We start from the raw sequence: 15,828 nt of genomic DNA on the forward strand, positions 1-15,828 counted from the left end.
CATAACATAAAATTTACCATCTTAACAAATTTTAGTAGTTCATTCTGTTAGTGTTCAGCATGTTCACATTGTTGTGCAGTCCATCTCCAGAACTCTTTTTGTCTTACAAAACGGAAACTCTGTATCCATTAAATACCCCTTCCCCATTCTCCCCTCCCCAAACTCTTGGCAGTCATTATCCTACTCTGTGTCTTGATGAATTTAACCACTCTTTGTACCTCATTTACGTTGAATCATACAGTATTTGTCCTTTTGTGGCTGGCTTATTTCACTAAGCATAATGTCCTCAAGATTGAGCCACCTTAAAGTGTGACAGAATTTCCTTCTTTTTTAAGGCTGAATAAGATTCCATTATATGCATATTCCACAATTTGTTTATCCATTCATCCATCAATGACACTTGGGCTGCTTCCATCTTTTAATTATTATAATTAATCATGCAGGAACATGAGTGTACAAATATCTCTTCAAGACCATGCTCTCAGTTTTTTTGGGTGTATACTTAGGAGTACAATTGCTAGATCATATGGTAATTCTATTTTTGATTTTTCCAGTAACTGCCATTTGCTTCCCATAGTGGGTATATCATTTACATTCCCACCAGCAGTGTACAAGGGTTCCAATTTTTCCATGTCTTACCAATACTTTTTGAGTGTTTTAAGAATAGCCATTCAAATAGATGTGAGGTGGTATGTCATTGTGGTTTTGGTTTGCATTTTCCTGATTATCAATAATACTGGGCATCTTTTCATGTGTTTTTTTTTTTTTTTTTTGCTATTTGTATATCTTCTTTGGAGTTACGTGGATTCATGTCCTTTGCCCAAATTTTGTTGTTGTTGTTTTAGAGTTGATGTTCCTTTTGTTGAGTTGTAGGGATTCTTTCTATATTCTGCAATCTATGATTTGCAAATATCTTCTCCCATTCTGTAGATTGCCCTTTCATTTTGTTAATTGCTATTGTTGTTCAGTCACTTAAGTTGTGTCTGACTCTTTGCATGTCCTTTGATGCAGAGAAGTTTTTAATTTTGATGTAGTTCAGTTTATTTTTAACTTTTGTTGCCTATTCTTTTGATGTCATATGCAAGAAATCATCAAATGCAGTATCATGAAGTTTTTCCTCTGTGTTTTCTTTAGATAATTTTATAGTTTTAACTCTTATTTAAGTCTTTGATCCATTTTGAGTTAATTTTTGTAGAAGTTCTAAGATAAAGGTCCAACTTCATTCTTTTGCATGTTGACATCCAGTTTTCCCAACACCATTTGTGGAAAAGATTGTCCTTTCCTACTGAATGTTCTTGGCACCTCTCTTGCAAATCTTTTGACAATATAGATGAGGGTTATTTCTGGGCTCTCTGTTCTGTTTCATGTTTGTCTCTATGCCTGCTTTTGTGTCAGTACCATGCTGTTTTGACTACTCTAGCTTTGTAGTGTAGTTTGAAATCAGGGAGTAAGATGCCTCCAGCTTTGTTCTTCTTTCTCAAGATTGCTTTGGATATTCAGGGCCTTTTGTGGTTCCACACGGATTTTAGGATAGTTTGTTCTATCTCTGAGGAAAATGCCATTGACGTTCTAATAAGGATTGCATTGATCTATAGATTGCTTTGGGTAGTATGGACATTTAAGCAATATGAATTCTTCCAGCCATGAGCATGGACTACCTTTAATTTATTTGTATCTTCTTTAGTTCCTTTCATTCACGTCTTACACTTTTCAGTGTACAAACCTTTCACCTCCTGGATAAGTTTATTCATAAGTATTTTATTCTCTTTGATGGTATTGTAAATGGGATTGTTTCTTGAATTTTTCTTTCTGACAGAATGTTGTTAGTGTATAGAAGTGCAAGAAACTTTATGTATTGATTTCATATCCAAAAACTTAACTAAATTTGTAACATATTTTTTTTGGTAGAATCTAAGATTTTCTGTTTATAATATCACATCATTTGCAAATAGAGACAATTGTAAATCTTATGACTTTTATTTCTTTTTCTTGCCTAGTTGCTCTGGTTATGCCTTCTAGTACTATGATTAAATAGAATAAGTGAAAGTGGACATCCTTCTCTTGCCCCTGATCTAGAAGAAAGGTTTCAGTTTTTCACTGTTAAGTATGATATTCGTGTAGGATTCTCATGCATGGCTTTTGTTGTGCTGAGGCAGTTTCCTTCTAGTTCTAGTTTGTTGAGTGTTTTTTTATTATTATTACAAAAGGGTATTGAATTACCTCAAATACTTTTTCTGCATCTATTGAGATAACCAAATGTTCCCTCACTTAATTCTGTTATGTGATGTATTACATTGATTGATTTTCATATATTAAACCATATTTGTATCCTAGGACAAAATCTCATTTGGTCATTGTGTATAGTCTTTTTTTTTTTTTCTAATTTTATTTTATTTTTAAACTTTACATAATTGTATTAGTTTTGCCAAATATCAAAATGAATCCGCCACAGGTATACATGTGTTCCCCATCCCGAACCCTCCTCCCTCCTCCCTCCCCATACCATCCCTCTGGGCCGTCCCAGTGCACCAGCCCCAAGCATCCAGCATCATGCATCGAACCTGGACTGGCAACTCGTTTCCTACATGATATTTTACATGTTTCATTGCCATTCTCCCAAATCTTCCCATCCTCTCCCTCTCCCACAGAGTCCATAAGACTGTTTTATACATCAGTGTCTCTTTTGCTGTCTCGTACACAGGGTTATTGTTACCATCTTTCTAAATTCCATATATATGTGTTAGTATACTGTATTTATGTTTTTCCTTCTGGCTTACTTCACTCTGTATAATAGGCTCCAGTTTCATCCACCTCATTAGAACTGATTCAAATGTATTCTTTTTAATGGCTGAGTAATACTCCATTGTGTATATGTACCACAGCTTTCTTTATCCATTCATCTGCTGATGGACATCTAGGTTGCTTCCATGTCCTGGCTATTATAAACAGTGCTGCGATGAACATTGGGGTACACGTGTCTCTTTCCCTTCTGGTTTCCTCAGTGTGTATGCCCAGCAGTGGGATTGCTGGATCATAAGGCAGTTCTATTTCCAGTTTTTTAAGGAATCTCCACACTGTTCTCCATAGTGGCTGTACTAGTTTGCATTCCCACCAACAGTGTGAGAGGGTTCCCTTTTCTCCACACCCTCTCCAGCATTTATTGCTTGTAGACTTTTGGATCGCAGCCATTCTGACTGGCGTGAAATGGTACCTCATAGTGGTTTTGATTTGCATTTCTCTGATAATGAGTGATGTTGAGCATCTTTTCATGTGTTTGTTAGCCATCTGTATGTCTTCTTTGGAGAAATGTCTATTTAGTTCTTTGGCCCATTTTTTGATTGGGTCGTTTATTTTTCTGGAGTTGAGCTGTAGGAGTTGCTTGTATGTTTTTGAGATTAGTTGTTTGTCGGTTGCTTCATTTGCTATTATTTTCTCCCAATCTGAAGGCTGTCTTTTCACCTTGCTAATAGTTTCCTTTGATGTGCAGAAGCTTTTAAGGTTAATTAGGTCCCATTTGTTTATTTTTGCTTTTATTTCCAATATTCTGGGAGGTGGGTCATAGAGGATCCTGCTGTGATGTATGTCGGAGAGTGTTTTGCCTATGTTCTCCTCTAGGAGTTTTATAGTTTCTGGTCTTACGTTTAGATCTTTAATCCATTTTGAGTTTATTTTTGTGTATGGTGTTAGAAAGTGGTCCAGTTTCATTCTTTTACAAGTGGTTGACCAGATTTCCCAGCACCACTTGTTAAAGAGATTGTCTTAAGTACAACTTTCCAAAACTGGACCAGGAAGAAATAGAAAATCTTAACAGACCCATCACAAGCATGGAAATTGAAACTGTAATCAAAAATCTTCCAGCAAACAAAAGCCCCGGTCCAGACGGCTTCACAGCTGAATTCTACCAAAAATTTAGAGAAGAGCTAACACCTATCCTGCTCAAACTCTTCCAGAAAATTGCAGAGGAAGGTAAACTTCCAAACTCATTCTATGAGGCCACCATCACCCTAATACCAAAACCTGACAAAGATCCCACAAAAAAAGAAAACTACAGGCCAATATCACTGATGAACATAGATGCAAAAATCCTTAACAAAATTCTAGCAATCAGAATCCAACAACACATTAAAAAGATCATACACCATGATCAAGTGGGCTTTATCCCAGGGATGCAAGGATTCTTCAATATCCGCAAATCAATCAATGTAATACACCACATTAACAAATTGAAAAATAAAAACCATATGATTATCTCAATAGATGCAGAGAAAGCCTTTGACAAAATTCAACATCCGTTTATGATAAAAACTCTCCAGAAAGCAGGAATAGAAGGAACATACCTCAACATAATAAAAGCTATATATGACAAACCCACAGCAAACATTATCCTCAATGGTGAAAAATTGAAAGCATTTCCTCTAAAGTCAGGAACAAGACAAGGGTGCCCACTTTCACCATTACTATTCAACATAGTTTTGGAAGTTTTGGCCACAGCAATCAGAGCAGAAAAAGAAATAAAAGGAATCCAAATTGGAAAAGAAGAAGTAAAACTCTCACTATTTGCAGATGACATGATCCTCTACATAGAAAACCCTAAAGAGTCCACCAGAAAATTACTAGAAATAATCAATGACTATAGTAAAGTTGCAGGATATAAAATCAACACACAGAAATCCCTTGCATTCCTATACACTAATAATGAGAAAACAGAAAGAGAAATTAAGGAAACAATTCCATTCACCATTGTGTATAGTCTTTTTAAATGTGCTGTTGAATCCTGTTTGATAGTATTTCATTGAGATGTTTTGTGTCAGTATTCATCAGGGATATTGGTCTGTAACTTTCCTTTCTTGTATTTTCTTTGTCTGGCTTTGGTATTAGAATAATGCTGGTCTTGCAGAATGAATTCAGAAGAGTTCCTTTATCTTCAAGTTTTTGGAAGAATCTTAGGAGGACAAGTGCTTAATTTTTCCTTAAATGTTTTATAAAATTCACCAGTGAAAACTTCTGGTACCAGAATTTTCTTTGTTGAAAAATTTTATTATTGATTCCATCTCCTTATTAATTATACATCTGTTCAGATTTTCTATTTATTCATGATTAAGTTTCAGTGGGTTGTGTGCTTCTAGAAATTTATCCATTTCATCTTGATTGTACATATTATTCATTTAAGTAGCATGTAATATTCCAGAGTACGATCATACAACACTTTATTCAATCACCCCCCTATTGCTAAACCCTCAATTTTTTTTAGTTTGTGCTTTTTATGGGGATTAACCTCTCCTGGATTTGATCATATTTCCTAACATGGTATAAGAAGAATAGCATGGAATATCACAGTCAGATTAGAATCTTTTGTGCAACACTCAATGAAGAAAAAGAGATAAGTTTGCTGTATCAAATGTATATATTTTATTAGATCTTGGTATATTATTCCCTTTTCATAAGAAGTGCAATTTGCAAAATGGTGGAGTTTAGGAGGTGAATGTATCTGAGAAGGAGAGATGGTTCTTCCTCAGCCTTGGCAGCAATGAGCTGTGAAGAGGAGGCTTGCTGAAGGTCTATCCTGACTCAAACTGGTTTTCCCATTTATTGGGTCATATTTGTATTTTGGTCAGCTTAGAGGAGAAATCAACATCTTTCTAGTATTGAATGGAATCAGATAAGTCTATGAAGCCCAAATATTTGGTAACCCCTCATAAAATTTTGATTAAAGTTCAAGAACTTGTTAATGATTCAAGAATGGTGGAAGAGATAATTACTTCATGGACTGAGTTGGAAGTTGAACTTTCAAGTTGAAAATCAGCAACCTGGCTTTTAGCAGGTGGGCTCACAGCAGATGGGCTCACAGATGGGCTCAATGCAGGTGGGCTGGCAGCAGCAGGCTGGGCGGCAGCAGGACTGTCCACAGTAGGATGGGCGGCAGCAGGAGGCCTGGGCATAGTACAGCTGGCAGCAGGAGGGGGGTGTGCAGCTCACCACACAGCAGGGAGGCAGGCTGGTGCCCTCCACACGGCAGTCAGGGCGGCACCACCTGGTGCGGCTGCTCACAGCTCCGCTGCTACCCACCTGGCCGTAGCCAATGCTGCCGCCAATGCTGCCACCAATGCCACAGCCGGTCTCACAGCCGCTGGTCTGGAGGCAGGTTGGCTGGCAGCAGCTGGTCTGGATGGAGATTGGTTGGCAGCAGCTGGTTTGGATGGAAGTTGGCTGGCAGCAGCTGGTCTGGCAGCAGGTTGGCTGGCTGCAGCTGGAGCCACAGGTCCCAGCAGTGGAACAGATGGGAAATCCACAGAAACTGGTGGAACAGCAAGCCATGGTGTCAGAGGTTAGGTTGAGAGGAGGGTTGTTAAGAGAAGTTTTGAGTTTTGATGGACACTCCCACAGTGGGCCTTTTATAAGCCTCGGCCAGCTGCTATTTGCATAATTCTTAATGTCCCTTCCTTGTTTGTTTTAAAACAACTTGTCTCTGAATGGTAATTGGCCTGTCCCTGAGTTATTTGTTCTTCTCTGAAAGCTTTGAAAGTTAGTTTTATTTGGTCTTCAATTAGAATTTTTCACCATGGTCAAGTAGTCATTAGCATTCACTGAGTACATAACCCATAATTCCACATATTTGTTAAAATATGCTCATTGCTCAAAGAATAATTGAGTGATGCTTCACCTTTAAAGGAAGTGTCAATATTACTCAGTGTTGATCCTTATAATTGAGCTCTTGGGTCTCATATGACAGTTTAATTCCCAGCCAAGTGGCCTCCAATCTTCATCTTGGCAGTGAAGTTGATCAGAAAGAAAAAGATTCTGTTTTTAAGACTAGGAAATGTGGATGATTTACCACTGATAATATTTTTGGAGCATTTATTATATGCCCAAGTGGTTCTGAAACTGTGCATGTATCAGTTCATTCATTCTTAATAGCAATTCTATAATGGAGGTACCGTTGCTATTTCCATCATCCATGTGATAAAACCAAGTCACAGAGTAAGTAATTTGTCCAAGTTCACACTAAGAAGTGCTTAATCTGAAATTTGAATCCACACCATGGGCTTCCAGACTAAACTAATTTTTAAAAATATTTTGGCCATACCATGCAGCAAGTGGGATCTTAGTTCCCCAACCAGGGATAAAACCCATTCTTTCTGTAATGGAAGCACAGTCTTAACCAGTGGACTGCCAGGGAAGTCCCCACACTAAACTCTTTTTACCACTATAGTCAATTTGTTCTTTCCTAGCTAAGCCATTGTCCTAGGGAACATCAAAGAGTGAGTGACAAGATGTGACAGTTTGACCACTTTCTTAGGCATTTTTTAGGGTGAAGGGAAGAAAGAGAAACCGTAGGGTAAGTAGTAATGCTCTTCAGTAGAGACTTTTCTGGAGATTTTATTTTTTAACTATACAAAAGCACACTTCAAGGAAATAACAACTGCTAAAAAGTTAACTTACTTGATTTGTGACTTTAATCTTTGATTTTAGGATTTTCTATAGATTTCAATGTTCTTAACTGCATAAAATCACACTCTTAAAAATTTTTTTTAATTTAAATTTTGTATCAGAGTATAGTTGACTTACTATATATATATATATATATATATATATATATATAAAGATTCTTTTCCCATTTAGGTTATTATTGAGTATTGAGCAGAGTTCCCTGTGCTATACAGCAGGTCCTTGTTTTTTTTAAGTAAACCTTTTATTTTGTATTGGAGTATAGCCATTTAACAATGGTGTGATAGTTTCAGACGGACAGTAAAGGGACTCAACCATACATATACATGTATCCATTCTCCCACAAACTCCTTCCCATCCAGGCTTCTACAAAACATCGAGCAGTTCTCTGTGCTATACAGCAGGTCCTTGTTGATTATTTTGTAATGTGTATATATGTTAATCCCAAACTCCTAATTTATACATCTCCCCCACCTTTCCCCTTTGGTAACCATAAGAAAAACCACACTCAATACATTAATCCTGGAGTATGTAGCATACTATAATGCATTAGAGCTTCAGTGTGTAGTTTATTTCAGATGTTAGAGAGTAATCCAGTTAGCTATAAAGTTTGTATAACTGTACAATTTGAATGAGGCAATTGATAAGGTAAAGATAAAGGTTTTGTTTAGGGACAGTGAAAGGTAATCTGGACTTATGAGGCTTAAACCAGAACAATAAATGTTTGTTGTGCCTCTCCAGGAATGACGGCTTTGAGTTTATGCCTTAACTCTTCCTTAGTCTGAATTAAGTATTTTCAAATCCCACATTGAATTTGATATATTTCTTTGTGACTATTTTGCCTTTTTTCCTTGCTGCTGCTAACTGCTGCTGCTAAGTCGCTTCAGTTGTGTCCGACTCTGTGTGACCCCAGAGACGGCAGCCCACCAGGCACCCCCGTCCCTGGGATTCTCTAAGCAAGAACACTGGAGTGGGTTGCCATTTCCTTCTCCAAAGCACGAAAGTGAAAAGTGAAAGTGAAGTCGCTCAGTTGTGTTGGACTCTTCGAGACCCCATGGACTGAAGCCTGCCAGGCTCCTCCGTCCATGGGATTTTCCAGGCAAAAGAGTACTGGAGTTTTCTCCTTAAGCAAATCTATATAACATAGACTCTTTGATTAGCTGTTTTTTTTACCTTGGATGTTTGTAATATGCTAATTGTAATAATTGTCATTATTATGATCTCACCAGCTATTTAACTCAGCAGAATCTTTGATACTAAAAGTATTTCTCTCCCCTTGCAAAAAGTTTAGATGTTTGAAGAGCTGAAATGCAGGGCGCTAGAGACAGTAGCATTGCATATCAGCTTTCCATTTCTGTACTTTTCTACTGTGGCACTATTTGCAACATCTCTCTCAGTGCAAAATTTAGCTCAATTTTCATGTTTCTGTCTTTAGTTACCTTTATAGAATTAAGAGTAAGATGTATTAGTCAGTGTTTACTAGAGAAACAAAAGTGGTTAGATAGATATAAATATGTAGAAAGGGATTTATTAGGCAATTTTGGGAGCTGAGAAGTCTTATGATCTGCTGTCTACAAGCTGAAGACCCAGGAAAGTCAGTATTATAATTTCAGTTCAAACTTGAAGGCCTGAGAACCAGGGGAGCCAATGGTATAAGTTCCAGTTCAAGTCCAAAGCCTGCAGAGTCAGGGCCCCATGCCCAAGGGCTGGAGAAGATGGGTGTGTGCAGGCAAGAGAGAGTACCCTTCTTGGTCTATTCAGGCCTTCAACAAATGGGACAGTGCCTACTGATATTGGTGATAGGCAATCTTTACTCAATCCATCAATTCAAATGCCAATCTCTTCAGAAATACCCACCATATAGACATACCCAGAAATGTTTTATCAGCTATTTAGGGATTCCTTAGCTGTCAAAGTTGCTACATAAGATTAACCATTGCAAGATATGGCACTTAAATTTGAGAATTCTACTGTTCTGCTACAGAATGAAAACTAATCTGACCATTTCTTCACCCCCTCTAAATAAATCAAGAAAATAAAGTTTAATCAGAATCTTTCTTCCTACCACTTAAACCCATTTCTTCCTGATTAGATTTCATAGAAATAGACTAAGAAGTTGTAATCATTTGTGATGCTTCCCTATGTAAATTTTCTATCCTAGGTACCCCTATCTGTAGTCTTCTTTGGGAAAAAAAATCCCAGGTCCTTTATCATTAACACTTTTTTTATTGCTGTGCTTATTCTCTTTGGTTCTGATTACTTCACTGAAGCTATGGGGCCCAGACAATACCAGAATCATAAATGTGTGATCATTACGCATAAAATGTGTTTGTCTGTTATGCTTCAATGTTGGCCTTTGTTCACAGATATTAAAGTTTTGAGTTGTTATTCTTTAAGATGTTAGGGTTCCAGTTTTCTAGTTAAAGTTTAAGGGGTTCTTTCCAATTTCTTAAACTCAGTTTTTAAATTCAGTTGCATCTACCTTTCTTAGACTCCTCAGACATAAGACATGGTTGAAGTACCAGCCAAATGAACAGTCAGTCCTGCCTGGGATTCTGGGTTTCTAGCCTCCCATTCCAGTGACCAAGACTAGATAACACATAAACTTCAAGGACCTTGTCTCATCCCCAACTTGTGGCTCAGCCAGTAAAGAATCTGCTTGCAATGTGGTAGACCTGGGTTTGACCCCTGTGTTAAGAAAATCCCCTGGAGAACAGAATGGCTACCCAAGCCAGTATTCTTCCCTGGAGAATTCCATGGACAGAGGAGCATGATGGACTATAGTCCATGATGTCACAAAGAGTAGGACAAGACCAAGTGACTAACACACACAAACAAGACCCTTCTCTTCTCTCCTCAGTGCCAACGAGCTCTTTTTTGTGCTTTGAAGCTGAAAGTGAAAGTGAAGTCGCTCAGTCGTATCCAACTCTTTGCGATCCCATGGATTGTAGCCTATCATGCTCCTCCGTCCATGGGATTTTCCAGGCAAGAGTGCTGGAATGGATTGCCATTTCCTTCTCCAGGGGATCTTCCCGACCCAGAAATCTAGCCCGGGTCTCCTGCATCACAGGCAGATGCTTTACCATCTGAGCCACCAGGGAAGCTGAGGTCCTTCTAAATGAAAGGTGAATCCAACCTAAATCTTACCAACCTGATGGGAGACAAGAGAGTGGTATTTGAGTGGGTAGAGTGATGACCACATTTTGAAGCCACTGTGTCTGAGTGTGTAGGTTGTGTCCAGATGAAGGACTTTGCCTACTCAGAGGAAGTAGATACTTTACACAGAACTGTGTCTCAACAACATGTGTATTCCTCATTGTGTCTACCTCAAGGTGGTGCCTTTTTCTAATTCTTGAAATATGCACTAATGGAGACCCCATCTCTTTGATTAATTGAGGTGAAATTCACATAATATACAATGAAGTGTTTTAAAGTGTACAAATGAGTGGTATTTAGTGCATTCATAATGTTGTGTAACCACCACATCTCTCTCCAGTTTCAAAACTTCTTCATCCCCCAGAAGAACATCTAATAACCCTTAGGTAAACATTCCTAAAGTTTGGTGCTGGGGAAGACTCTTGAGAGTTCCATGGACTACAAGGATATCAAACCAGTCAATCCTAAAGGAAATCAACCCTGAATATTCATTGGAAGGACAGATGCTGAAGCTGAAGCCCCAGTACTTTGGCCACCTGATGCAAAGAACTGACTCGTTAGAAAAGACCCTGATGCTGGGAAAGATTGAGGGCAAGAGGAGAAGGGGGCAACAGAGGATGAAATGTTGGATGGCATCACTGACTCAATGGACGTGAATTTGAACAAACTCAGGAAGATAGTGAAGGACAGAGAAGCCTGGCCTGCTTCAGTTTATGGGTCACAAAGAGTCAGACACGACTTAGTGACTGAACAACAACAGCAACAAATCATTCCCATTCTCCTCTGCCTCCAGCTATTGACTCACCACTTTGATTTTATGACCAAAGATTTCATCCTTTAGCACAGAAGTTCCATTAAGTGTCTTTTATTTCATCTTTGCTTCATTCTGGAACGCTCCTTGGAGGTTAGCATGAGGATGGTGGATACCAACTTCGTGTTCATATAAACCCAGCCCTGCAATGGACATTTATTTTCTGCTTCACAATACAGGAGGGAATTGTGTAGGTATTATAAAACACATCAGTTGTAATTCCCTTTCCTCACTTTCCAAAGAATATTTTGAGGAGTACTAGAATTAACTGATAACAGGATGTTCAGAGTCAGTCAGTTCAGTCGCCCAGTTGTGTCCAACTCTTTTCGACCCCATGGATGGCAGCACACCAGGCTTTCCTGTCCATAATCAACTCCTGGAGCTTGCCTAAACTCATGTCTATCAAGTCGGTGATTCCATCCAACCATCTCATCCTCTGTTATCCCCTTCTTCTCCTGCCTTCAATCTTTCCCTGCATCAGGGTCTTTTCCAGTGAGTCAGTTCTTCGCATCAGGTGGCCAAAGTATTGGAACTTCAGCTTCAACAGTTGGTAATAAATGACTCAAGGATTCTCCGGGAACCACAGAGTGATGGTTATAGAGATTCCTTTATTATAGGACATCTCAGTCCTTTTAATTTTCTAAGGTGCTGTATATACCTTCCATATGTTGATAACACATGCAACACTATTTGACCATTGAATGTTTTTTCCCCTTTGGGCATCTGAAGGGACTAATTATCAATGTGTCACATATTTAGGAAATGATCTAATATCCTATGCCAGTAAGGGACATTGCAAGAAATAAAATTCAATTATATCATTCTCCAGGTTAGAAACAGGGCCTTGGACTTGTTCAAGAGCTCATGGATTGTGGGTTACAAAGTGGGGACTAGAGTTCAGGATGCCTTACACCTTATGCTGTGCTGTGCTGTGCTGTGCTTAGTTGCTCTGTCATGTCCAACTCTTTGCAACCCCGTGGACTCTAGCCCACCAGGCTCCTGTGTCCATGGGGATTCTCCAGGCAAGAATACTGGAGTGGTTGCCATGCCCTCCTCCAGGGGATCTTCCCAACCCAGGGATCAAACCCAGGTCTTTCACAATGCAGGCAGATTTTTTATTGTCAGAGCCACCACAAAAGCTTAATAATACTGGAGAGGATAACCTGTCCCTTCTCCAGGGGATCCTCCTGACCCAGGAATCAGACCCAGGGGTCTTCTGCATTGCAAGCAGATTCTATACCAGCTGAGCTACCAGGGAAGCCCACACCTTATGCTAATAACTGTCTTTCCAATTATGTATTGCTTTTATATCCTTGATGATTTAAAGAATTGTCCACAGAATCATATACGAATGAACTGAATATTTTTGGTGACACCTCAAGAAGCCAAATGACATAAAATTGGTATTCTGGGATACCTAACCCATTAATTGGCATACTTGAGGACTTAAGGGAATAGTGTCTAAATACTGATGTATTCTTTTAATCATATATTTTGACTGTAGATAGACAAGGAAAACCACCTTTTAAAGGCCACTGCTAAAAGCACAATAATAAAGAAAAACCACAGCGCTACACTACATTTATTGACATTTTGAGAAATCCCAGTACCCCAATATCAATAACAGACACCAAAGAAAAGAAAGCTGCAACAATGACTTCATCACTGAAGAATGAAAAATTTTATTAAATCCAAAGGCCGATGAGTTGTTGAAACATTTCAGAAGATATTTATAGTAAAGTATTACACATTTCTTTTCACACTGTAGGACTTCTGTTCATATCCAGATCTATGAAATATTTTTGGTTTTTTATTATAAATCAATTTCCATGTTAGGGAAATTATGTAGCCTTTGACATGAGGTGGTAGACTGGGTTATGGGTGCTAGTGGTTAGAAGTTTGTTGGGACTCTACACTGGCTAACTTTGAAGTGCCATTGTCTTAGGATTTCCATCAGAAGGTTTTTAACAGGTGGGTTGGCAGCAGGTGGGCTCACAGATGGGCTCAATGCAGGTGGGCTGGCAGCAGCAGGCTGGGCGGCAGCAGGACTGTCCACAGTAGGATGGGCGGCAGCAGGAGGCCTGGGCATAGTACAGCTGGCAGCAGGAGGGGGGTGTGCAGCTCACCACACAGCAGGGAGGCAGGCTGGTGCCCTCCACACGGCAGTCAGGGCGGCACCACCTGGTGCGGCTGCTCACAGCTCCACTGCTACCCACCTGGCCGTAGCCAATGCTGCCACCAATGCCACAGCCGGTCTCACAGCCACTGGTCTGGAGGCAGGCTGGCTGGCAGCAGCTGGTCTGACTGCAGGTTGATTGGCAGCAGCTGGAGCCACAGGTCCCAGCAGTGGAACAGATGGGAAAGCCACAGAAGCTAGTAGAACAGCAGGCCATGGTGTCAGGGGTTAGGCTGAGAGCTGGGATGCTTGGAGAAGTTTCTGAGTTTGGTCTGCTTGTTCCACTCAGGCCTTTTATAGAGTTTTGCCACTTCCTGTTTTTGTGATGGACAGCATTTTTATCTTATTACTCTTTCAAACAATCTTTTCCAGGGCCCTCTGATTGTTGAAATAATGAGTTATTTTAAATATATCTCCAAAATGGATTTTCCTTATTGCTCAGCTAATACTCACCAAACGTGTTTGTCTTTGGTAAAAATACTGATGTTTTGTTTTCAAATAATGCTGTAATTTCTCTTCAAGTCTCAGCCTTTGTTTTATGCTTATGATTACATCACTGTCACTCATAAGACAATGTGACTATGGGATCATATTTTCCAAACCTTCAGTCTCCAGAATAAAATTCTTAACCATTGATTGTCCTGTGTCTAAGTCTTCCTACTTTTTTTAGGTAATTGAAATTATAGTTTCTACAAGCACTCAGATAGAAACTGATAAACTCCACATTCATAGGAATTCATAGATCTTTCCAGAAACTGGATCTCTCCAATTTCTATGATCTCTCTTGAACTTCACACATTCAGACTTGATGAAACACTTATCACTGAGGAGATTATGAAATCTCCATCCCAATTTACTGTATTTTGTTGTTAATATTAATAACACAAATTTAAAAGAAGGACTAAAATTCATACCCACTAATTAGGAAAAAAAGTCACAAAAATTTTATGTGTAACTGACATTTCTCTCTGAAGGATAAGAATCACTTCTCTATGGATTATCTGAGCAGTATTTATTTCTCAAAAGTGGGATTCATTTTCAATTTATGTCATTTTTTATGTAACTACAACTTGTTTCCTATGAAAGGATGATATTAGACCAAAGAGCATGAGAATTGAATTTAGGAAAGAGAACCAATAAAATAAGAAACAGAAGCTAGGGAACACTTTTTTTGGATCACAGTCTTATAAGGCAGATTAGAGTTGGACACTACTTAATGACTGAACAACTACAACGAAGGGAATGGATGATCAAGTGTCATTCAGTAGATACAAGTGCAAAGAGATCAAGATAAATTTCAGCAAAACAAAGGTCAAAACAATTCTTGGTGGTTTCCAAAAGTACGTGATTTTCCATTAGAATTTTGGAGTTATACAGGAGAAAATGAAAAAAGTGGTGGTCAAAAGCATACGTTATTGCTACTTGTGGTAGGTTTGTTCTTGCCTTCCAACCCTGAGTAGAAGCACATAGTTAGCTTTTATGAGGTGGAGGTTTGGTTTGTACAGCGATAGAATTACAGTAAAGAGTGATTCATGGCAGCGTCAATAAAGATGTCCTCATCATGGTAACCATGACTGCAGGTGTGATGTTAAAGGATGGTTAGGGGAATCACTGAATGTTAGAGATCAAAAACTTAATATATCATTTTGTCCAACCATTTAATTTTATAGGTTTGGAAACTGACATCATTCTTTTTATAAATAGCACATGTTTATTGAATACTATTATGCCTGGGGCACTGAAGGATTATGTAGAAGGGAAGACCCAATCTGCTGCCTCATATCTTATTCTAGTGCACAAATTGGCATAGTACCAATAAGCCAGAGTTGAACATAGGAACAGGATGTTCCTATGGAGATGCAGACCAGAGAACAGACTTGTGGACCCAGTGGGCAAAGGAGAGGTTTGGACAAATAGAGAGAGTAGCATTGAAACATATATATTACCATATGTAAAACAGATAGCCAGTGGGAATATGCTGTATGTCACAGGGAGCTCAAACTTGGTGCTCTGGGACTGTCTAGAGAGGAGGGATGGGGTGGGAAGTGAGAAGGAGGTTAAAGAGGGAGAGGACATACATGGGCCTATGGCTGATTCATGTTGATGTATGGCAGAAACCAACACAATATTGCAAAGAAATTATCCTCCAATTAAAAATAAATAAATCTGAAAAAAGATTGATGTTGTGAAACAGAAAAAAAGAAGGAAACATTCAGCCTCAAGGTTCTAAATTGAAATA

At 38.9% G+C, this 15,828-nt stretch overlaps 2 protein-coding genes across 2 annotated transcripts; both read right to left on the reverse strand.

The window, feature by feature from the left end:
• Positions 1–5,814: 5,814 nt before the first annotated feature.
• Positions 5,815–6,377, reverse strand: LOC133231480 (keratin, high-sulfur matrix protein, B2B). The gene has a single exon (XM_061389872.1). It carries the CDS (start codon positions 6,313–6,315, stop codon positions 5,815–5,817), a length of 501 nt encoding a protein of 166 aa, XP_061245856.1. The 5' UTR covers positions 6,316–6,377.
• Positions 6,378–13,079: 6,702 nt separating this feature from the next.
• LOC133232394 (keratin, high-sulfur matrix protein, B2C) lies at positions 13,080–13,866 on the reverse strand. The gene has a single exon (XM_061391753.1). The coding sequence runs from the start codon at positions 13,804–13,806 to the stop codon at positions 13,378–13,380; it is 429 nt and encodes a 142-aa protein (XP_061247737.1). The 5' UTR covers positions 13,807–13,866; the 3' UTR covers positions 13,080–13,377.
• Between the last annotated feature and the right edge of the window lie 1,962 nt (positions 13,867–15,828).

The sequence above is a fragment of the Bos javanicus genome, chromosome 19 (assembly GCF_032452875.1).
Source record: "Bos javanicus breed banteng chromosome 19, ARS-OSU_banteng_1.0, whole genome shotgun sequence".
Classification (NCBI taxonomy): Eukaryota; Metazoa; Chordata; class Mammalia; order Artiodactyla; family Bovidae; genus Bos; species Bos javanicus.